The sequence below is a fragment of the Carcharhinus amblyrhynchos genome, chromosome 9 (assembly GCF_965287045.1).
Source record: "Carcharhinus amblyrhynchos chromosome 9, sCarAmb.v2.hapA, whole genome shotgun sequence".
NCBI classification, from domain to species: Eukaryota; Metazoa; Chordata; class Chondrichthyes; order Carcharhiniformes; family Carcharhinidae; genus Carcharhinus; species Carcharhinus amblyrhynchos.
In genome coordinates, this window is record NC_137332.1 from 60,253,000 (window position 1) to 60,277,381 (window position 24,382).

General features: G+C 41.9%; 1 protein-coding gene across 1 annotated transcript in view; it reads right to left on the reverse strand.

Annotated features, from left to right (window-relative positions):
* Positions 1-3,396: 3,396 nt before the first annotated feature.
* The window catches only part of fam151a (family with sequence similarity 151 member A), a 44,343-nt gene continuing 23,357 nt past the window's right edge, over positions 3,397-24,382 (reverse strand). The window contains exons 5-8 of the mRNA XM_080195796.1: positions 17,839-18,063; positions 13,597-13,736; positions 10,863-11,000; positions 3,397-7,147 (exon numbers count right to left, since the gene is read on the reverse strand). Coding sequence (XP_080051922.1) covers positions 6,480-7,147; positions 10,863-11,000; positions 13,597-13,736; positions 17,839-18,063 — 1,171 coding nt within the window. The 3' untranslated portion in view covers positions 3,397-6,479. The remainder of the gene's footprint in view (positions 7,148-10,862; positions 11,001-13,596; positions 13,737-17,838; positions 18,064-24,382) is intronic.

Genomic DNA, 24,382 nt, shown 5'->3' on the forward strand with positions numbered 1-24,382 from the left:
TCTAGTGCACTACCTGAGCCCTCAAGTCTCATCCGAACATAAGCCTCCTTTTTCTTTTTAACCAACGAATCAACTTTTTTAGTGCACCACGGTTCCCTAGCTCTACCAATTCCTCCTTGCCTGACAGGGACATACCTATCAAGGACTCGCAGTAGCTGCTCCTTGAAAAAACTCCACATTTCAGACATTCCCAGTCCCTGTAATCTCCTAGTCCAACCTATGCTTCCTAATTCTCTCCTAATAGCCTCATAATTACCCTTGCCCCAGCTAAAACTACTGACCCCAGGTTCATGCCTATCCCTTTCCATCACTAAGGTGAATGTAACCGAATTGTGGTCACTATCACCAAAATGCACACCAACTTCCAAGTCTAGCACCTGGTCTGGCTCATTTCCCAGCACCAAATCCAATATAGCCTCACCTCTAGTTGGCCTATCCACATACTGAGTCAAAAAACCTTCCTGCACACTTTGTACAAAAACTGACCCCTCTAATGAGCTAGAGCTATAGCAATTCCAATCAATATTAGCAAAGTTAAAATCCCCCATAACAATTACCCTATTACTTTCACTCCTATCCAGGATTGTCTCCGCAATCCTTTCCTCAACCTCTCTTGAACTTTTAGGAGGTCTATACAAGACTCCCGACAGGGTGACCTCTCCTCTCCTATTCCTAATCTCCACCCATACTACCTCAACAGACAAGTCCTCATCAAACTTCCTCTCTGACATTGTGATACAGTCCTTGATTAATAATGCTACCCCTCCCCCCCTTCTACCTCCTTCTCTACTCCGACTAAAGCATTTGAACGCCGGAACCTGCAACAACCATTCCTGCCCCTGCTCTATCCATGTCTCTGAAATGGCCACAACATCAAAGTCCCAGGTACTGATCCACGCCGCAAGTTCATCCACTTTATTGCTAATACTCCTCGCATTAAAGTATACGCATTTCAAACCCTGCTCCGCCCCACCCCCACGATGCCGTGCAATGCAGTCCCCATCTATGCCCCCCTCACTTTCACCCCCTCTACTCAGGATCCCACCCCCCCTCCGAATCAGTTTAAACCTCCCTGCATAGCCTTTGCAAATTTACCCCCCAGGATATTGGTTCCCCTCTGATTCAGGTGTAGACCATCACTCTTATAGAGGTCCCACCTTCCCCAGAATGAGCCCCAATTGCTCAAGTACCTGAACCCCTCCCTCCTGCACCATCCCCTCAGCCACGAGTTCAAACTTTCCCTCTCTCTATTCCTCTCTAAACTATCCCGTGGCACAGGCAAGAGTCCGGAGATAACCACTCTTTCCGACTTGGCCTTTAGTTTCCACCCCAACTCCATAAATCTCTGTTTAATATCCCCTTCCCTTAACCTCCCTATGTCATGCGTCCCCACATGAACTATAACTTAGGGGAGAGGGAGATCAACCCCAAGAGTCCTGAATACCCTTTCCGATACATCCCGGACCCCAGCCCCTGGTAGGCAACACACCAGCCCTGAGTCCCTACCATTACTTCCGACTCTCCTATCCGTCCCCTTAACTGTGGAGTCCCCAATCACGAGGCCCAATCTTTTACATCCCCTAACCACCTGAGCTTTCACAATAGCCTCACCCCCAGAGACCTGCTCCCTTTGGCTATCCCCAGTTGATTCCTCCTCAACTGTAGCCTCCAGGACCGAAAACCTATTTTGGAGGGGAACAGCCCCAGGGGATTGTCCCCCCAATTGCTTCTTTCCCCTCTTCCTGGCAGTGACCCAGGACTCATGTCTAGGAGTGACTATCTCCTTATAACTCCTATTGATGTCCGCCTCCGCCTCCCGAATTATGCGGAGTTCCTCTAATTCCACCTCCAGCTCCTTTACACGCTCCTCCAGAAGCTGCAATTGAACACACTTCCTACAAGTAAAATCACCTGAAACACTACTGGAGTCCCTCACCACATACATCCCACAGGAGATGCAGGAGGTCCTGCTGCCACTCTGCATGGCAGTTGGTCTGGGATGGAGGGAGGGTAGCGATCAGGATAGGCTGGTCTGCAAGGGGGTGGGGTTGGGGGGGGATCAGCAGTGGGGAAGTCTGTCGAGGTGAGGGGATCGTCACTGCTGGGAGGGGTGAGGCTGGACATCGGAAACTGTTGTGGGTGGGGTGGGGCCGAGGGGGGGTGCTGGAGGGGCAACTCTGCAGGGTTCTCAAGCTGGCCAGTGATCGAGCTGGCCAGCAAATGACAGATCTGGGCCATTGTGTATGCTCAAAGCTCCAAAGCTATCAAACTCCAGTGTGAAAAGGGCCCAACCCCTAGGTTTTTAATGATATTCACGACTGCGATCTCTGCAGTGCACAGAGCGCGGAGATTTGAGCGAGAAGCTGAACTGATAAAACAGTCAGGATCCAAAACAATTTTCCTGCCAATTCAGCAGTTTTGGGAGAATTGCAGCCCTCATTTCCAGTGAATGAATCCTGCCATTTATAAAACTGTTGGGGGAGAAAATCCTTGTAGGTGAGATAAATTTAAAATAATCAGGAATTTAAATCACTAAGAAAAATAGCATTAAGTGAAATGACCTCAGATTAGACAAATAGCTTAACAAGAAGGCTGCCTGCATAATGGCACATAAGAATGAGACTTGAACAAGTATTTCTGATATAAACATGTATTTTGATACATTAAATGTATTAACTGTAATTTATAAAATTGTGCACTTTAGCCAAGTGTAGGCTGTCGCAAGGAATGATGGGATGAAACCTGAGCAGACAGAACCACATTCTTCGGAGACACTGAAACCTCAGAATGTGTAAGTTCTTATCAGTGAATGTTGCTAGCAGTAAGGTTCTCAGGGCTACTCACGAATAGAGTTTTTCCAGATAAGATAGATCCCTTCTCAGACGCGAAAACATATATGTCTTTTTTGGCCAATGACGTAGCAGGAGTTAGTGGGAACCTTAACTTTGACCTTTGTAGTTAATCGTCAGGGGTTACTAGACAACAGAGGAAGGGAAGCATCAGCAACAGAGGGAAGAAGCATTTGGATTCTAAAGACTAATGAAATCCCATGACATCAGATGGTAGAAGGCAATTGGCTAAATAATGTGACAAGTGTTATTAATGGTTGATTTATATTGAAGATGATTTGATCAAACTAATGAAAGGAGGGAGATTTGATATGAGAAATGTATAATTGATCAATCTGTGCATTGTAACCTGAGTTGTATTGGAAAACTCAGAACCTTCTCTGTAGAGAGGCATTGGACTGACCAACAATATCTCTTCCTTTGATTGTTGGTTAATAAAGATACATCTTCAAACCAAGACACTGGTTTTTGTGAGTCTCTGTATTGGCTGAAGCTTTGGCGATACCTAGCCTTTACAGAAGCTGCAACAAACACTGAATAAAAACGCTTAACGTGGGTGTGTACTTTATTGATCATTAAAAAGTTTAAATAAAAGCCTTTATGAAACACTAACATAACACAATAGCCTGTTAAACATTATAAAATCAGTCAGTTACAAATGAAAATAGTTCAAGTTGAACATTCTGCAGTATTCCACAATATCAACAAGTCCCTGGAAGTGTTTAAAAGATGACAGTGAAATAACTAATTGTGGGGATTTTTTGGAAATATCATGAAGACTTATCATATAATAATACTTAGAAAAATTATGCAACTTGACAAGTGTCAGAGAGGTTCAGCTAAAGGGCAATCATTCTGTTAAAATTTAATCACCAGCTCCACTGAATGTGGCCAATGAAAAACTGACTTAAGGAAAGGTGCCCCAGTTTAAAATCCAGGGAACTACAGTGTTAGTGGGTTAGAAGAGAGGAGAAGAACATTATTCCAATGGACCTGCTCTTAAGCACTGTTTAGGATCCTGCAGATGAATAGCTTGTTGCCACTTCCTGTCAAGGTTATGGCTATTACTCTTGGAGCTCAGTTTCAGTAAGGAGGAGAGGGAAAAAAACACAAGGAAAGAAAATTAAACCACATCCACCTAGCCTGAGACCACTATACCTGGAGGCAATGGCTCAAGCTGAAATTCACTCTAAGCCAGCATTCAGCAACAGATCAGCAAGAAAGAGTATCATATCAGCAAAATTCTGCCGGTTATTTCCATATGCACAAATGAAGAGACTGCATCATGTGGAAATGACTGCTTCAGATTGACTGCTGGCTGAGTGGAACTCAACCTCAGATATACCATTCAACATTGTTTTAAAGTTTTATTGAAAGATATGAGAAAGTTTGTCTCAAGTGCTCTAGGTGTTCAGCCATTTCCACTAATTAAAATGATGATTTCACCAAAAATGCAGTGGAAAGCAGAAACTTAAAAAGATACTGGTCTTTGAATCAAATGACTTAACCCGTTATCTGCCATTAGGTATTCTGTTCTGCTCTTCCTGTTGAAGCAATCCAATTATCACATAATATTCACATATGCATATACAATTAATTACATTTAGAAAGTTCATCTCTGTCCCAAGCTATTGTGTATCAAACTGACTGGCTAATTTCTCTAAGTAATTCTGATTTTTTTAAAACCCTATAAGCAGTGTGATTGGCAAGACTCAGCAACCCAATCCATCATATCTCAAGATGCCTCATTTTTTGGACATTGATAAACTTTTCCAGGTCCAGATGGGAGCATAAAGTGGCACCAAAGTAGTCATTGATGTCCTGATGGAGCGCTGGGAGGGATTCGGAGTACGACTGGAACAGGGAATTTTCCATGTACCCCATAAAGAGACAACATAACCAGGATCCATATGATGCCCATAAACATACCTTTTATTTGCAGGAAGTGAGACAAGTTAGAGGGGAAATTGTTGAAAGAGAGAGAGAAGAGGTTGAGCAAGATGAAGAGGAGTGATAGAGAACTTGGATTATTCAGGCCTCTACTGGAGGAAGAAACAGAGAGCTCTGTGGCTGGTGGAGGATGAAGGTGTAGAGGGATTGGACAACCATAGTAAAGTGAGGCAGTTAGGGCCAGGAAACTGGAAATTGTGGATATGATGTAGGGCATCAGAGAAATCATAGATACAGGTAGGAAGGAACTGGACAAGGGGAGAGAGAATGGAGTTGAATAGGAAGAAATGAGTGGGGCAAGAACAGGCTGATATGCTGGATCTATCTGTGCAGTCTTATTTGTGGATTTTGTGGAGCAGGTTGAAGCGAGCTGCATGGGATTGGGAGACTACGAGGTTGGAAGCTGTGGAGGGAAGATCTCCAAAGGTGATGGGGTAATTAACAGTCCTGGAAACAGTGACTTCGTATTCGGTGATGGGTGTTGTGGTCCAGGGGGACGTAGGAAGAAGTGTCCAAGAGTCCTTGCTGGTTATCATCTCAAATTAATTTCAGTAGATTTATGTAGTATGACCCTTTGCTTCCAAATCATGGTAGTTACTCTCATGACTGTGTGGAACATGGATGCACCTTCTGGAGGGTAAAAGTTAGAATATCTAGCTTGACTGTATGTCAAATGGACTGTGTATAGTATTCAGTGAGATTCTGGATTGAACGTGATCTCTAACCTGTTCTGCCCATCTCTGAATTATTTCTTCTTCCAATAAAATCCAACATTGACATTTGAATGTGACAATCAAAAGGAGAACAAGCTGTGAGACTCTTCTGCTATACATGAAGTCCTGTTATACATGACTGAACAAAGCAAAAAACAATTTAACTGTGGAAATACTAAATTGCTATGCTACTTCTGTGAATGGGAATAGAGGTGGGCACAGAGGGCATAAACCTGGATAAACAGCTGCCAATATTTGTGAAAATGTTAGTGAGGTTAATGATCCGAAAGAATGAGATGAATCACATTTAAATGGATGAAGCAAGATTTGTCAAAGTAGATCACTTGGGAACTAAAGTGGGTATCACTCCATATGTGATTGACAAGTTTGTCGAATGTCACTCAGCTGCAGTCACTAAGGAAACTGAAATGTCTTTGTGTGAAACCTCGGTGTAGAAGATATCTACAGCTTGCATTGCAATCTGTTACTGATGGATGTGAAGCTGAGGTCTGCGTATCTGAGCTTGCACAAATCTGCATTGTAGGTTAGTGATTGATGCGATGACACCTTTCTATGCATTTTGTGTTACCTTTGCAAAGGTAGATGGATTGGGGGGATGGGGAAGGGGTATCAAGGTCTCTGTTTAATGGGGAAAACTGAAGAACACAATTGAAACTTGCTAAGTCAGTAAACCTGTACAATGCACGTCAACTCATGCATACCGGCCTTTTCATCAAATTTTACAATCAATAGCTGGAAAACGATCTTTGGTATCAAAATCTTAATCTGTATTAAACTGAGAAAATATTGAAAGTTAATTAGGTTGTAGCTTATGTATGTGACAAAATTCAACTAATAATTTCTGTGGTTCAGGACTAAGGACTTAATGGTGCAGAGCATGACATTGATTTGCCTGCCTGAGAGACAGGATCGGTAGGTCACAAATACAAAAATCACAAATTAGTTTTCATGAAGTGAAGACATCAATTTGAAAGCTGTTTCTATAATCCTGTGGTAACCGGTAGTAAATCCTCTGAGTGCTGTATGTTCGGATGTTGATCAGCCCCTGAAACCCATCCATGTAGGTGCCTTGTTGATGGAGGTGCTCCACTGTCAGAGTGTAACTGGGGGAAGCCTGCAGTAATTCAGTGGTGGCCTTCCAAGATTTACCCAGAGCAACAGCCTGAAGCTGGAAGGACACAGTTTGCCACAGCCCCTGACAAAGATTTAACATGTTCTCCACTAATGGCTGAGTGTAACCCTGGGCAAGTGCTTCATTTGGCCAGCTTGGAGCTATAGTCACGAAAGGAAATATTTCATTTATGGTTTTGATGAATTGCTTGCCTTCTATGTATCCAGGGATGCTAAAATTGCCATGAGAGATGTCCATGCTGACCCAGACAGGCTTGTGAAGAAGGTGTGCTGTGTAAGCTCGCTGAAGCAGATACAGGGTTGAGGTCAGTGCCTGTTGGGATTTTATCTTCAGATAAATGCCCCATGGTTTCGATGAACTTAAAATCTGACTTAGAGCTGATTGCAAAGGAAATTCTGATCCGTCTTTCGAACTCTCTACCATCGGAATGGCACTGTTAGCTTCTCTCTTCACATTCAGAATAAGCATTCCTCCATCATTTCCTTAATAATTTGAAAATACAACATTTATATGTTGTGTTCAGGCTACATCAAATGTTTACATTTCATTTTTACTAAATAGTCAAAACCACACAATATGTCACCACATAAAATGAATACCAAACACTGAGATAATAAAGGTACAGAACAATAGTGAAATCATTGACCAACTGGGGATAAAGTGGGCATAATCCAAGGATTGCAGGGATAAAATTCTTGAATCAAATATCAGGGACCCAGGAAGGAGTAATTGCTGGATCTCGCATCATGTGCCTCAGCCGCAGGCATTTGCACAAATTATGTTGAATTCTTCCATACTTGGTCATCCAAAATAAACCTCATATTAGTTGTCAATATGACCTTCTATCATTATAACATCAAATCCTACATGGGTTGATGGGTTTTTGATAAGAGAGGGGATTAAGGGTTATGGGGAGAGGGCGGGAATGTGGAACTGAGTCACGACAGATCAGCCATGATCTTATGAATGGCGGGGCAGGCTCGAAGGGCTAGATGGCCTACTCCTGCTCCTATTTCTTATGTTCTTATGTTCTTACTGTCCCATTTCTTTCTCAGATCACCTAAACTGTCAGAAAGTTATGATCTTGTCTTAATGTTTCACTTCAGCACTTTATGTTATTAATAGAACCACTACCACCCCCAGTGTTTTGCTGTATTGTTACCTGCTGCTATATCTATACTATATCCCATTACTCAACCCTCATCAAGCCCCAGGTAGCAAGATAGAGGCTGCAAGTTCACTCTTGTGATTCTTATGAACTGAGTTTCAGGCCTTAATCTAACTGGTGAGAAATGGTACCAACCTTTCAATGCCTGGATGGTAAATGTTTCAGAAGTAACCTAAAGAGAACAAACTATGGAAATGTGTATGTATTTGAAGGGAGAGATTTTTGAAATGAAGAGGTAGAAAGGCAGTTTGATTTCCATTGATGTGTCAGTTTGGCTCAGTGGTAGCATTTTTCTTAATCATAGGTTGCAGGTTCAAGCCCCACTCCAGATACCTGCACACACAATCTGGAGTGACACTAATTCAGTGCTGAGGGATGGCTGCACTTTCGGTCATGGCATTATTCAAAGAAGAACAAACTAATTACTCAATGTCCTCAACCGACAGCGCTAAACAATTTATTTGATTATTATCTCATTATGGGACCTTGCTATGTGCAAATCAGTTGTTGCATTCACCTAAATAATAATCATCACACTACTTTCCTTGGACTGGTGAAGTGTTTTAGAATGTCTCAACAATGTAAAATATGCTGCATAAATGAAAAATCTGTCTTTCTTTAAAAAACTTTTCTCAAAGGTGATAAATTGAGTAAAGTCTCTGACGTTTAAAACAATCTGCATTACACATTAAATTGTAGTCATAATTAGCATTCATATATGCTGAAGTGAAAGTGGCATTATCTCTACTGAGATATAGAGGTGTTATTGATACCATAGGTCAAAGAATAAGAAGTAAAAGCATTCTTTGACCTGTGTAGTGTATATATATCTCTCTCCCCAATTACATGACATAGCATTTTTAGCAAGACTTCTACAAGCAAAGGTTTTTGCAAGCTCACTGAAGTTAGCCTTTGTGGCTCTATTGTATTTTCATGCCTGTATCATTAGTAATATCATCACTGCCAGAAAAAAATCCTTGCCTCCTCTTGCGCATCAAACCAATAAGTTTGAAGCCCATTTCTTCTATTGACTGTAAGGGACTGAGTTTGTAGCCGGTCTTTTTAATTGTGTAGCTGGATGGGCAACGGTAACAGTGACAATGAGAATTAAGCATGCTGGGAATTTTAGCCAAGTTGTGTCAGAACACAGATGTGTGTCAGAGAAGGCTGCAGCAAGTTATGATCTGTCCTGTGAAATGTGGCCTGACACTTCTTGTGTTGATCAAATAAGGGTGGTTGTTTGGATAGGGACAAGACATCCTGGAGCCATTGATTCCATATAGGGGGAGGCCATGTAACTACATCAACTTTGTGTAAACATTCAGGAGTTGTTTACTCCATTGGCTATTATCAACACTGTGATCAGTTTCCAATGGTACCATTGGTTGAGTACCAGAGAACCTTCTGGAAGAATATGCAAAGGTTAGGATAAAAGAAGTACTTTGAGTCTTTGTCCTCAGTGGAAACTCAAGAATCTCAGTTTCAATGTGTGTCCTGAAGAAGATCATCTTCAGGAAAGGACAAAGAGACCACAAGAAGATTCATATCCAAGGCAAACCTGGCCAGTCCACCCAAGCAGATACTATTTGTTTTCAGCCAAAAACTTAAAGTTATATTTAAAGTTAAACCAGCGTTAACAAGTTTAAAGTTAAATGAGATAAAGTTAAGGTTGAAATTAAATGAATTAAGTTGAGTAGGGTAAAGTAAGTGTTGCAACTTACTGATATAGATTTATGTTGAGAATTGGTAAAGTGCTAAATAAAGAGAAAGGTTTTTAAGTGAAATCTGAGCCGACGTTTTTTTTTGGTGGTCACACAAGGGGAACATATCTGAGGAAAAGATTTAAGTATTCCAGTCAGATAACAATTGTATCAGTTCAGGTTAAGTGTATACAAGTGGATGGCATTGATTAGATGGTTACTTGAGCACATATAAAAGAAACACTTACTAAAGAGAAAAGGAGATAATTACTGACATGGGGCATGAGATAAGCTAGGAGATATATACCTGAGATAAATCGTTGTGTGAATAAAGTTTTGCCAAGTAGAGATTGTCTTTGATTTTTTTTCCTTCATTGACTGGCTATCGGTGTATAATACAGTTCATGCCATTTCCCTGTAGTATGAGGCCACTGTCCAGCACAACTTATTATTAAATTTCACTCAATGGCATTTTTTCATATTTAAAAACGAGGAAAAGTTACACAATTGAGGCATGATAGAAGGAGATTATTGTGAATCTATTCTATGATCTGATAGGTCTCATAGGATGATGTGGAGATGCCGGCGTTGGACTGGGGTAAACACAGTAAGAAGAACTCAGGTGAACATGGAGAACTCTCCGTTCGCCTGAGGAAGGAGCAAACCCCGAAAGCTTGCGAGTTTACTATCAAATAAATCGGTTAGACTTAAACCTGGTGTTGTCAGACTTCTTACAGGTCTCATAGGTGCAGCATATCTTCAGTGTCTGGTTTTACAATATTACATGTTGAGTCAGCATGGAGACAACTTTATTCTTTGGTTGTCTCATGTCTTGTATGACCTTGGAATACTCATTGTGACAGTATAGATTTACTTTATATGTCTACAACATTAGGGTCTCCAAGCTATGTATCCAAGTGTGTACTCCTCCATCTGCATGAATATCTAAATCAGCATCAGAAGAATTTAGAAGCACCAGAATAGCACAGAATTAATTCCATTCACATTGACTTGGGCGAAATGTGGCACGGAACTGTGAGATTCATTGGTGATGGTGTTTTTGATAGAATAAGGAGTGAATGGTTTCTATAAATCAGCTGCTTCACATGCAAGATACAACTCTGCAGAACGCAAGCACGCTCCAAGATAAAATGATCTAGCAAATAGCTTGTTGAATCGTTTTTACCTAAACCTATATTTCCTAGTTATTTTATTAATTCTAACTTTTAATAACTTTAATTTTCATTATTTTCTTTCTAGTTGAGGTTTGAGGAGGCAGTGGCTTGAAATTGTTGTGACAATAAACCCTGTGATCAAAATTGGTGTTACCTTGAAGTAATTCTTTCAAGCTAAGCACTGTGGTCCCAATGTCAAACCAGTTGATCTGCAGCTCATTGAGGCCTTGATGGCGGAAGTAGTCCAGTAGTTCCCCACCAGGGTAAAATCTTCTGCTACGATTTGTTTGCACTATGCACAACGAAAGTAAATTAGCTGCATAAAATTGAATTCTGATGCTGCAGGAAACTATTTAAATTTACATTCAGATTTTATTGCTTTATTTCAAATCTCTCCCCACCTCCCCTGGAGAGGCTGATACACACGGGCCTCTGTGAACCTAGATAATGTTAAAATATTCCACCAGTGTTGGTGATGAGCAAAGGGGGAAAGAGGGTGCAACCAAGTTCAATCTTGTCTTCATCCAATAACCAAACTTTCCAGCGAGGATCACTGGATAGCTATCAGGGACAGATGAACTGGCCCAAAGGCAAAACAGCCAAGATTTTGCAGTAAAAATAATGGTAAGGATATTAGCATTGATCATTCTTGAAGAATAAACACTCAGCAACATTAAGCAACCACATGAGCTGTTTAACACAGAAATCAGGAAGTTGTTGTCTGAGTTCACCAGCTTCTCCTGAAGCTTCAGTATCTCAATGAGTGATTCAGCATCAAAATAAAGGGAAGCCTTCACTACTATCAACCTCTCTAACCCTGAAAATTAAACTGTAAGATCTTCATATTTTAACAATTATTAGAGATTTAAAAATATGAAAAATGTGTACTAACATTCATACTTTTTAATTCTATCTTCTAACTCCCTTAACCCCATCTTTCTCTCTCTCTCTACTTGATTTGATTTTGAATTCACTAGATGGAATTTTATCTGAGTTAGCTGGTGACTTTTTGGTGCTTTGGTCTGAATTTAAACTGCTGTGCCTGACCTGGGTAATCCTGCCGAACTTACCGTCATTACTCGGAAATTTAATACTTAGGCAACAACTGACAGCAGCCGTATTGAAGTCATGAACACATGGTGGAAAATTCATATGGTGCAGCAGTTGGGTTACAGCACCTTAAGGGCTTTGTGAGTGGAACATCATGTCTTACAAATTTGAGTTTTTTGAAGGGCTAACCAAGAAGGTAGATAAGGGCAGTGCAGTTGATGTTGTCCACATGGACTTTAGAAAGGCCTTTGACAAGGTACTACTTGGTAGGTTGTTGATTAAGGTTAAGTCTCACGCAATCCAGAGTGAGGTAGCTAAATGGATACAAAATTGGCTTAATGACAGAAGCCAGAGGGTGGTTGTAGAGGGTTGCTTTTCAAATTGGAGACCTGTGACCAGAGGTGTGCCTCAAGGATCGGTGCTGACTCCACTGTTATTTGTTATTTAATGAGTTGGATGAGAATATAGGAGGTATGGTTAGTAAGTTTACAGATGACACCAAGATTGGTGGCACAGTGGACAGTGAATAAGGTTATTTAGGATTGCAACAGGATCTTGATCAATTGGGCCAGTGCACTGATAAATGACAGAAGGAGTTTAATTTAGATAAATATGAGGTGATGCATTTTGGTAGATTGAACCAGGGCAGGACTTAGTCAGTTAATGGTAGCGCGATGAGGAGAGTTACAGAGCAAAAAGAGCTAGGGATACAGGTTCATAGCCCCTTGAAAGTGGAGTCACAGATGGACAGAGTGGTGAAGAAGGCATTCAGCATGCTTGGTTTTGTTGGTCAGTACATTGAATACAGGAGTTGGGACATCTTGTTGAAGTTGTACAAGACATTAGTAAGGCCACACTTGGAATACTGCGTACAGTTCTGCTCACCCTATTATAGAAAGGATATTATTAAACTAAAAAGAGTGCAAAAGGGATTTACTAGGAAGCTACCGGGACTTGATGGTTTGAGTTATAAGGAGAGGCTGGATAGAATGGGACTTTTTTTTTGCTGGAGCATAGAAGGCTGAGGGATGATCTTATAGAGGTCTATAAAATAATAAGGGGTATCGATCAGCTAGATAGTCAATGTTTTCCCAAAGATAAGAGAGTCTCAAACTAGAGGGCATAGGTTTAAGGTGAGAAGGGAGAGTTACAAAAGTGTCCAGCGGCGCACTTTTTTCACATAGAGGGTGGTGAATGTCTGCAACAAGCTGTCAGAAGTAGTAGTAGAGGCAGGTACAATTTTGTCTTTTAAAAAACATTTAGACAGTTACATGGTTAAATGGCTGTAGAGGGATATGGGCCAAATGCAGGCAATTTGGACTAGCTTTGGGGTTTAAAAAAAGGGCTGCATGAACAAATTGGGCCGAAAGGCCTTTTCCATACTATAAATTTCTATGACACCAAATCTGCTAGAATGGGGGAACCTCTGAACAGAGTCTGGGCAACTTCCCACAAGGAGACAGATTGACGAGATGAAGACTGATTGCAAGCTGTGTCACATATACATTTCATCAACTAGATAACAGAGGCAATGTCAAGAGACTCACAGCAGAGCTCTGATCTGCCCTAGGAACTCAAGAACAGCTTCTTTCCTGCTGCCATCAGACTTTTGAATGGACCTACCTTCTATTAAGTTGATCTTGCTCTACAGCCTAGCTATGACTGCAACATCACATTCTACGCCCTCTCCTTCTCCCCAATGTATTCTGTGAACTGTCTGTTTTGTGCACAAAAAACTATTCACTGTATCCCAATACATGTTACAATAATAAATCAAATCAAAAAGATGTGCTGTGGAAGAAAGAGCAGAATTAATTAAAAGAAACTTGAATACATACATGCAATTTGTTTGAATTTAGACAAAACAGGATCATAAATGTCGTAGTAGATTTGCTCAACATTGCTGTTGTCTCTGAAGAATAAGAGATCTTCCACAGTAATGGGATCATATGATGCTTGCCACAAAGTGAGGCTGTACCTAAAACATACACAAATAAACAACTGTTAGAAATCTGGTAGGCAGGCTGCTCATGAACACTGAACTCATCTACAAATGACCATTTACACATTCACAATTTTCTTCCTTCGTCTCCTGGAGATACTTATTGATACAAAAGTTAAAGTTCAAGGGCCATCAGAAACCCCATGATCCTGTCTAAGGACCATTCCTCATGAACAGCAGGCTTTCCAAGCATGGATGGCTTCATACTTGGCATCTGAGCTCTTCTCACCCCAATCCCATGGATGCGCAATTTTCCAGCTGAATTCTCCATATTAGAACCAGAAGTGTAAAACGGAGACGGGAGTGATTCTCATGGACATTTTTTCTCCTTAGACTGTGGAAGCTCCTGTGATTATACTCCTCCAAAGCCTAGTGGGAGCTGTAATGGATTTATACCCCTCCCTACTCTATGCTGGGGACAGAGTGGGCTGAAGCCAGTATATATATATCCATCTTTTGTTTGCAGAGGTGGGGGGAGCGTTGACAGAGTGTGTATGTCTTTCATTAGCTTGTGGGGGGAAGGGGTGGTGATGGTGATTCTAATGGAGACATATATGTGTTTCTATTCTGTATTTGAGTGAGTGGGTGGGAATAGTTCTAATGGCTATATACCCCTCACTAGTCTGTATGAGTCAAGGGGGAAGGTGACTTGAATGGCTATATACCCCTCACTAGCTGCTCTTTTAATCAAAGTCTGTCTGTTCTCTCGGGCAGATGTAAAAGATTCCATGTCATTATTTTGAAGGAAGATTATTCCTGGTGACCGGCCAATATTTATCCCTTTACATAAAAGAGTTTTGTGATCATTACCACACTGCTGTTTGTGAGAGTTTGGCTGCTGTGTTTCCTACATTGCAACGCTGACTAGCCTTTTAAAAAAAACTTCTTCATTGACTGAAGCACATTGAAAGTCCAATAAGACACTATATAGATGTAAGCCTTACTTTTTTTTGTGTTTCCTAATCTGGGCAGTCACTCTGGTGATACTCCTAAACACTAGGGAAGGATGTAACTAGTGGACACATATCCCTTCCTAGACAAGGGGAGGGAGGGGAGGTTAACTCTGGTGGGTAAATACCCCTCCTTGCTGAAGAGGGGTATGACTAGTGGATTTATACTCTTTTCTTGTCAGGGGGATACTGAGGCTGACTGTAGGACACATGCTATTTTTCTAGTGACACAGAATAGAAGTTCTCAGGTCCAATGCCTAACAGCCACTCGTGACTGCATTTTGTCTTAATTCACACCATTCCTCACATGGGAGAAATAAGTCTCCCCGGGCTTCCCATGCCCAGGAATTCTGTTAGAACACCTGTGCTGTTGTTCATATATGTGTGGAAGTGGACACAGCTCATCAGCAATACTCATTTATGGCTAAATTGACACATGGGGAATGGATGCCAGGCAAAGTGCTGAAGGGTACCTGGTGCCAACAGAGCTTTAACGCAGCAAAATCAGCCCCCCCCCCATCTCCTTTTCCCCCCCCAAAACAGGGGGAAGAAAACAAAAATTACAATTCCAATTAAGAAGCTATGCCCCAAATGCTATTAGTCAGTCCGTCTTTCTGTATTGACAGAGATGGTGAATAGGTAATGCTAACCTTTCATCTCTAGAATCCGGGGACAAATCCAACCATGAGAAATGAGTAAAGTCTCACTCTTGCTCTCTTTCAAATGCCTGTAAGGATCCTCCTTTGTAAAACATGTCTGTTCAGTTTCATACAGAGAGGGTAAAGCATAACCATTTTCATCAGTAGAATAGAAGCTGCTCATCTTGCATGTAACCTGCACTCGATCTTAAGCACTGATCATTGACTGGTTGTCCAGAGAATCGCATTTCCCAACATGGAAGCTTTCACAACACAGGCCCTGAGCCTGTCATTTCCCAGTTACCTTAGGGTTCTGCTGATCTCTGGGCAGCATGCTGAGATTCTCCAATCTCTTGCAGATTACAGTTTTGCAATGGACTTTGAGCACCCACTTGTGTCCAAACTTAAAACAGAGGCAAATTATCCAATAATCCCAAGGGTTATGGGGAGAGAACGGGAGAATGGCACTAAGTGAATTGGTTATTTGGAGAGCTGGTGCAGACATGATGGTCCAAACAGCTTCCTTCTGCACTGTAACAATTCTGTGAACCCATGTAGATAACTAAGTGGAACCCCTAATGGCGTGGTAAGATTTTTAAACCATTAGACATTGAGGCACTGACAGAACTAGCAGCATTCAGTTAAATGACTTTTAAAATATGTTTATGAGCTAACAAGAAGAAATTTACATATACAAGATGCAGTAACTGATTCAAAAGAGTGATGATTGTAAAACACATTTTGAATGTGTTGTTATTGATATAAAGGAATATTGTTCACTTTAGTTAACAGCAATTTACAGCTAGGCATCATGATAAAAAGACATTAGGATGAAGCCATATTTCGAGAGAATAAAAGAATCTTGGAAATATGCAAGATTTATCAGTTAAAGTTTTGGTTGGAAAGAACATTTAGAACTCTTAATCATTTTTCATGAATAGAGTTTATTCACTGTCCGGACAAGATGGACTAGTGTCCAGAAGTGGTGTCACAGGTTAATCTGGTTAGACAGTGACCTTTAAGGGAACCCATGAGAGCATTTATTTGAACTCTGGGCTGAGCATCTTAGGCTACTAGGCAACCAAGGAGTAAGATCAGCCAAGACAGGAGTTAGCTTCTGGATTTCATGGACTAATGATGTGCCATTATGCTGAAGAGTGGCATGAGATTGGCTAAAGTATTTGACATGTATTATTGTTGATTTGTGTATCCTGAAGATGATTGATTTAAATTTACTGGAAGGCAGGAGTGATTAATAAGAAAACCTACAATTGATGTGTTTTGAATTACATCAGATTCCATCAGAGAGGTCTGATAGCTTTATCTCAGAACTGTCCTGACCCTTTGATGGTCTCCTGGCAGCTGCTGGTTTAAATAAAATTATGTCATTATTTAGGGATACCTGCCTCATGAGTCTTGTATTGTCTAATCTTTAGGCATTACCTTGGTTATCCCAACAATAACACAGCAAAATTGGAACTTTGTAAAATGAAATGAATGAGATCATTTGTATTAACCAATACTGAGCTAAAATAATATAAATGTAGATTCTAACCACAGCAGTTCAGAGAGGAAGGAACATAAGTTTTATCAGCAACAAACTAATATCAATCTCTATAGCTTTTTATCTTCTTCTGACTATAATTGTATTTAAATTTTTTAAAATAAATTTCTTTGTGTTAGATTCTGCCATGAATTGAACTAAACAATTAACCTACATAAATTCCATCTCATTTATAAGATAGGTGCCCATAATTAACATGGCAGAGTAACAATGGTAATTATATATAATTACAAAATAAACAAATACTCCAGGGAACATTCACATGTGTCTTACCATCTTACTATTACCAGCTGCCAGACAGGAGGGAGCACAGTTAGATTCAGCCTTACCCTTCTTGACTTAATTATCTGTCATTTACCAACCTACACAGTGCATGCCCATTTTTAAGAGAATGCACAGCACTTCAGACATCCCTGTATCTGAATTCAAACTGGCCACTTTGAAGAGGAAATGAACCCTCGACGTGACGTCTATCGAACAGTTACAGTAGTACAAACTGGGATCTAATCGTTTTCCTGGCCTCACCCAACTACAGGGTTGTTTAAAAAACATTCTTCTGATAAAGTAGACCGGTTTGACATTCAAACCATTTTTGATAATATCTAAAAGCTGTTTTGATATTGACCCCATTTGAATTTGGAACGCAGCCACCCTCAGCCAGATGCTGATGCTTTTACTGCTAAATCTGATTCCCTGGCCCTATTTTTCATGGGTCCCAAGGTTTTACTCTGAGATAATGGAATTTATTTTAACAGCATAAGCGTGACAAAGATCTCTACCTCACACACTTGCACACGTTCTCACACTTTACTTGCATGCATACATTCACACACACCCAGTGCCCGAATCTGAATGAAATAGCGTCAGTATAAAAGCAACTCAAATAAGTAGATTGCCTTTATTAGTTAAAATTTCATTGCAGTTACCTTGGTGACTGACTGAGTAGCCAACTAAAATGTGGCCAAGCTTGTTTCAGCAGCACAGCTCGGACAGGGAATGTGACACGTTGTGGTAAATCCTTGACCAAGCCGTACATTTCTTCAACCATCTTTCGTGTGTAGGGTTTGGTTGCGATCAATGGTATGTACAGCGACATCCAGCCAGGGGAGAGGATCACATTTGGGAACCTGTGCTGAATAAGATCGAAGAACCTACAGGAAACAATTTACAGATTAGATCAGAATCAGAAGTAGCTGCTTAATATATAGCTCTTAGCATCCATTTGGCCTGGCGAGTCTGCACCAACTCTCACCAGGCTAACCCCTTAACCCCACATATTTACCCCATTAACTCCAACCCTCACATCTCTGGACACTAAGGGGCAATTTACTATGGTCAATCCACCTAACCTGCACATTTTTGGACTGTAGGAGGAAGCCGGAACACCCAAAGGAAACCCATGCAGACTGTTTCTCCTGAAGCCTCCCATGTTCATGCTCCCTTCTAGTCCTAGAATTTCAAATCATTAGTAAAGCACTGGTCAGTTTAAGGACTTATTTTCCAATTCAGTTTGGATCTATGGAAATTGCTGGCAAGGTCAACATATATTGCCTATTATAATAAAGGCAAAATACTGCAGATTCTGGAATCTGAAATAAATATAGAAAATGCTGGAAAATCTCAGAGGTCTGACAGCTTCTGTGGAGAGAGAATAGAGCCCATGTTTCGAGTCTGGATGACCCTTCGTCAGAGCTCATCCCTAGTTTTGCTTGAGAAGGTGATGGTGGGCCTTCTTTATCAATTCTTGCAGTGCATGTGGTGAAGGTGTTTGCACTGTGCTGTTGGGCTTCAGGATTTTGACCCAGAGATTATGAAGGAATGATGATATATCCGTGCCTGATGATGTGCGACTTGGAGGGGAATTTGGAGAGCACGGTGTTTCCACCCACCAGCTGTCCTTGTCCTTCTAGGATGTGGAGGTTTGAGAGCTGTGGTTGGAGAAACTTTGGGGATTTTTGCAATGCATCTTTAGACAGTATAAAAAATAACACGAGAACATAAGATATAGAGCAGCAGTCGACCACATGGCCTGTCAAGTCAGTTCCGCTATTCAATATGATCACAGCTAATCACTTCATTTTCTTCATAGAAGCCCTACAATGCAAAGGAGACAATTCAGCCCATTAAATCTGCACTGACAACAACCCCACCCAGGCCCTATCCACATCACCCCACGTATTTACCCTGCTAATCACTCTAACCTACACATCCCAGGACACTAAGGGGCAATTTAGCACAGCCAATCAAGTTAACCCACACATCTTTGGACTGCGGGAGGAAACTGGAGCACCCGGAGGAAACCCACACAGACTCAGGAAGAACATGCAAACTCTGCACAGACAGTGACCCAAGCCGGGAATCAAACCCAGGTCCTTGGACCTGTGAGGCAGCAATGTTAACCAGTGTGCCACCATGCCAGCCTTTCATCGCCCCTCACTCTATCAAGCCCTTTCAGAATCTTTTCCAAATTCCAGAGAACTTAAGCCCAATTTACTCAGCTCTCACCATAGCACCACCCCTCAATCCAGGATCAATTTAGTGAATTTTCACTGTACCGCCTCTAATGCAAGTATATCCTTTCCTAAATGTGGAGACCAAAACTGCGAGCAGTATTCCAGATGTGATCTCACCAAAAACCCTATCTAACTTTTTTATTCCTGTACTCCAATCCCGTCTGATAAAATCCAACATTCCATTTGACTTCCTAATTCATAGAATCATAGAAACCCTACAGTGCAGAAACAGGCCATCTAGCCCACTGAGTCTGCACTGACCATAATCCCACCCAGGCCCTACCCCATAACCCTACACATTTACCCTCCAGTCCCTCTAGCCTTCACATCCCGGGACACCAAGGGCCAATTTAGCATAGCCAATCAACCTAACTTGCCCATCTTTGGACTGTGGGAGGAAACCAGAGCACCCAGAGGAAACCCACGCAGACACGATGAGAATGTGCAAATTCCACACAGACAGTGACCCAAGCCGGGAATCGAATCCAGGTCCCTGGAGCTGTGAAGCAGCAGTGCTAACCTTTGTGCTACTGTACCGCCCATTTGCCTGCTCCACCTGCTTGTTAACTTTCTGCATTCCTTGTACAGGTGTACCCAAATCATTTTGAACATCAATACTTATGAGCTTCTCATGTTTTAAAAGTTATTCTGCTTTTCTATTCTTAGGACCAAAGTGAATAACTTCGCATTTTCCCACACTATAGTCCATCTGCCATCTTGTTGCCCACTCACCTAACCTGTCAATATCTCTTTGCAGTTGCTCTGTATCCTCCCCACAGCTTACCTTTGCACCTAGCTTGGTATCGTGAGCAAACTTAGATACATTGCTCTCTGTCTCTCTAGCTAAGTGATAGATGGAAGCCACTGTGTGCTGGTGGTGGAGGACATGTATGGTAAGTTTGTGGAAGGGATGCCCAATAAACATCCCTTCTAGGGATGCTTTGTCCTGAATGCTGTTAAGCTTCTGAAGTGTTGATAAATGGAGAGTATTGTGCCATTGAGGGGTTGGACAAGCTTTGGGGAATCAGGAGGCAAGTCACTTGCAGGGATTTGCTAGGCATTTGTGTGCTGTTATGAAACTGAGGTTAATCAGAAGAAACCATGTAATTCCCTTGTGAGCAAATAGTAGGTAAAAGATTATGAGATATTACAAATTTTACAGTGCAGCAATGTCCCTTTAGGAAGTGTAATCTCGCTAGAGGAACTTGATGCATTTAGCTAGCTGGGATTGTCAGGAAAAAAATGTTTAAAAGGAGGAGCAATATGAAACATAAAATCTCTGCTTAAAACACAAGCGGTCTCTAGTCAATGATTCCCAGCTATTACCCAGCCATAAGGTACACGGTTAGAAACCAGCAGAGTTTAATTTTCTCCACTGTGATAGATTAAATTCAGCCTGTGACTCACACGCACAGGCACCCATTATTATTAAGTTATTTAGTTCAGGAAATTAGCAACATCCCAGGATCAGAATCTAGTTGTTGACTACTGTCCGAACCCCTTAATTAAATGTCTGTCATTCATTCATGCCAGGGATTCATTATTCTATATGTAAGTCTCCCAAACCTCTTCAATAGTTTACAGTCTATAATCACAGCCAGTTATTAGATTCTAGAAATGGATTTTTTATCACAACGCTATCATTACACTGGACAGGAATTAGCTTTCTGTAGAATAATTGGATCTAATGGACTTCCTCCCACTTTGAATACTTTTGGAGAAAAAAATTGAACCATGCAATGCAAGTTCTTATGGCACAACAAAAGCTTAGTGGTCTTTCCCAGAGAGCAGGTTGTGTTATTGGCTGCTGCCCACCCAGCCTGCATGACATTCTCCATTGTGAAGGGGCCACACAGTTGTAACCCCTGCCTGTCCCCAAACATAATGAGTTGGTGTTATCTTGAATGTTGCACAGCCCAACATTCTGATGTGTGGCCAGGATTCCAAATTTGGCAATGCCCATGTTGAAGGATAATCATAGGCCCCATGGAACTGTTACTGCATTTAGAGACTTGGCACCTTGATTGCAGCCAAGTTAAATTATTGGAACTTTTCTTACTGGAAAATGTCTGAAAGTACTCTGGAAAGTTTTTGGAGATATTTTGGTGCATTTGCCATAGAGTGTAGCCATACCCACGCAGGCTATAACCGGTATGGGGGCAGTACCGCAAATGTGCCTGGTCTGCAACACAACAAACAGGTGGAGCAGAGACAATGGAGAGGGAAAACAAAACGTCATGTCCTTTGCGAAGTTGGAGACAGACTCCTGCATGCCTCTTAACAATGACAAGAGGTTGGCTGGCAGGCTATTCAATATAGCCAGTATCTTGGTGTTCAAACCCATTTGTCATTGGTAGCGGCTGCCCCTCGATTCATGGATGACATCGACTCAGACTTATGTGTTTCTGATATTGGGTCTTCATGGACTGAACTGATTCTTGACCTATAGATCTTTGTGGCAGGATGCTCCACAAGACTGTGGGACCTGGAGTACAGGATTTGCTTCCTTTCCTTCCCTGCTTTGCCTCATCATTTAGACATTGTGACTCAAAGCATGATGGAGTTTGATGTGCAGGTTGTCGCCATTTTGGACAATTGGTAACAATCGCCTCCCATTCACCAATGTCAATGCTGTCACATTTCAAGGAGAGCTTCAGAGTGTCTTTGAAATATTATCTATGTCCTCTCCCTTGGAATGTTGGCCATTTGAAGTTGAGAACACACAAGATGGTTGGGGAGATAGTTTTCGACCAGTGTTCAACCTATTGAAATTGATTTTGTGGGAGATTATCCCAAATGCTTGTGCATCTGGTTTGAAGAAAGACACTAGCAATTGTTTGAAGGTCCTTCTATTGAACCCAGAGGATGTGGAACAGGCATTGCTGATGGAATTTCCCTGGCTGTGCCTCATGGCAGTACAGAGCGTGGTGATGGCATCTGCTATGAACACTAGGACTTAAACATAGAACATAGAACACTACGGCACAAACAGGCCCTTCGGCCCACAAGTTGCGCCGATCACATCCATACCTACCAAGCCATAGAACTATCTGTAACTCCCAATCCCATATACTCATCCAGAATTCTTTTAAAAGACCCCAGCGAGTTCACCTCTACCACCACCGACGGCAGCCGATTCCACTCACACACCACCCTCTGAGCGAAAAACTTACCCCTAACATCTCCTCTGTACCTGCTCCCCAGCACCTTTAAACCTGTGTCCTCTCGTAGCAACCATTTCAGCCCTGGGAAATAGCCTCCGAGAATGCACTCTATCTATTCCTCTCAACATTTTATAAACCTCTAACAGGTCACCTCTCAATCTTCGTCTCTCCAGGGAGAAGAGACCTAGCTCCCTCAACCTATCTTCATAAGGCATGCCTCCCAATCCAGGCAACATCCTTGTAAATCTCCTCTGCACCCTCTCAATAGCTTCCACGTCCTTCCTATAGTGAGGCGACCAGAACTGTGCACAGTACGCCAAGTGGGGTCTGACAAGGGTCTTATAAAGTTGCAGCATTACCTCCCGACTCCTAAACTCAATCCTTCGATTAATGAAGGCCAGTACACCATACGCCTTCTTGACCACATCCTCCACCTGTGAGGCCAATCTGAGCGTCCTATGGACCTGGATCCCAAGATCCTTCTGATCCTCCACACTGCTAAGACTCCTACCCTTGATATTGTACTCCTTCATCCAATTGGTCCTGCCAAAATGGACCACTACACATTTATCTGTGTTGAAGTCCATCTGCGACTTCTCTGCCCAGTCTTGCATCCTATCTATGTCACGCTGCAACTTCTGACATCCCTCCAGACTATCCACAACACCACCAACCTTCGTCTCGTTGGCAAACTTACTAACCCATCCCTCCACTTCCTCATCCAGGTCATTTATGAAAATGACAAACAGCAAGGGTCCTAGAACAGATCCCTGGGGCACTCCACTGCTGACTGACCTCCATGCAGAAAAAGACCCATCCACAACCACTCTCTGCCTTCTGCAGGCTTGTTAACTTGTCTTTGTTGTTAAACACTGTCGCAGTTTACAGAAGGAGAAGCTACCACAGCTGATCCAGTGTAGGATTTCCTCTCTTACAATCACTGGATTTCCTTTGGAAAGAGATGACAGCCAAGATATGAGAAGTGTTCAACCAATCCAGTGTCTCTCCCTTGACATATATGGAAGGTAGAATATGAGGCTGACCAGATGTGGGTCAATCTGATGTTTTTGTTTGGCCACATTCAAGAGCAGATTGAGTTTCTTGTATGCAGATTTGAAGATTTAGGAGGAAAAATAACTCTACCCCACCCCCGACTTCAAAAATGTGACAGCTGCCACTATCTATAAGAAGGGCGATTAAACCATGCTATTCAAACCTAGCGTGATATTTCCCTCTTATCCATTGTGGGGAAAATCCTGACACACATTCTCCTGAATTTCTTACCATGCGTGGCTGAGGAAATCCTCCTGGAGACATTGTGGCTTTAGGTATTTCAGAGGAACTTCCAACATGATCTTCCTTGCCAGACAAATTGCAGAGAAATGTCAAGAGCAACTACCTGTACTCTATGTGTTGCATTTATTAACCTGACTGAAGCACTTGCCTCAGTGAATCACGAGGCTCAGTGGGTTAGCTCCAAAGATTTAAATGTCCAGAGGATTTCATCGTAATCCTGCAATCGCTTCATGAAACTATGACTGCAACTGTGGTGAGTGGGAGATCTGAAATAGCTGCAAAACCTGGACCAGGGTCAAACTAGGCTATCTCACAGCCCTCAGACTGTTTCCAATCTCCCTGGCAGCTACTCACCTCACCAAAGATCAACTGTTCTCTAGTGTCAGTATTAAATCAACGGAAAACTCCTTAAGCTCAGTTGCCTGTGTGCCAAAACTAAACCGGCCACCATGTACATACATGATCTACAGCTTGTGGATGACTGCAGTGGTGCTGGC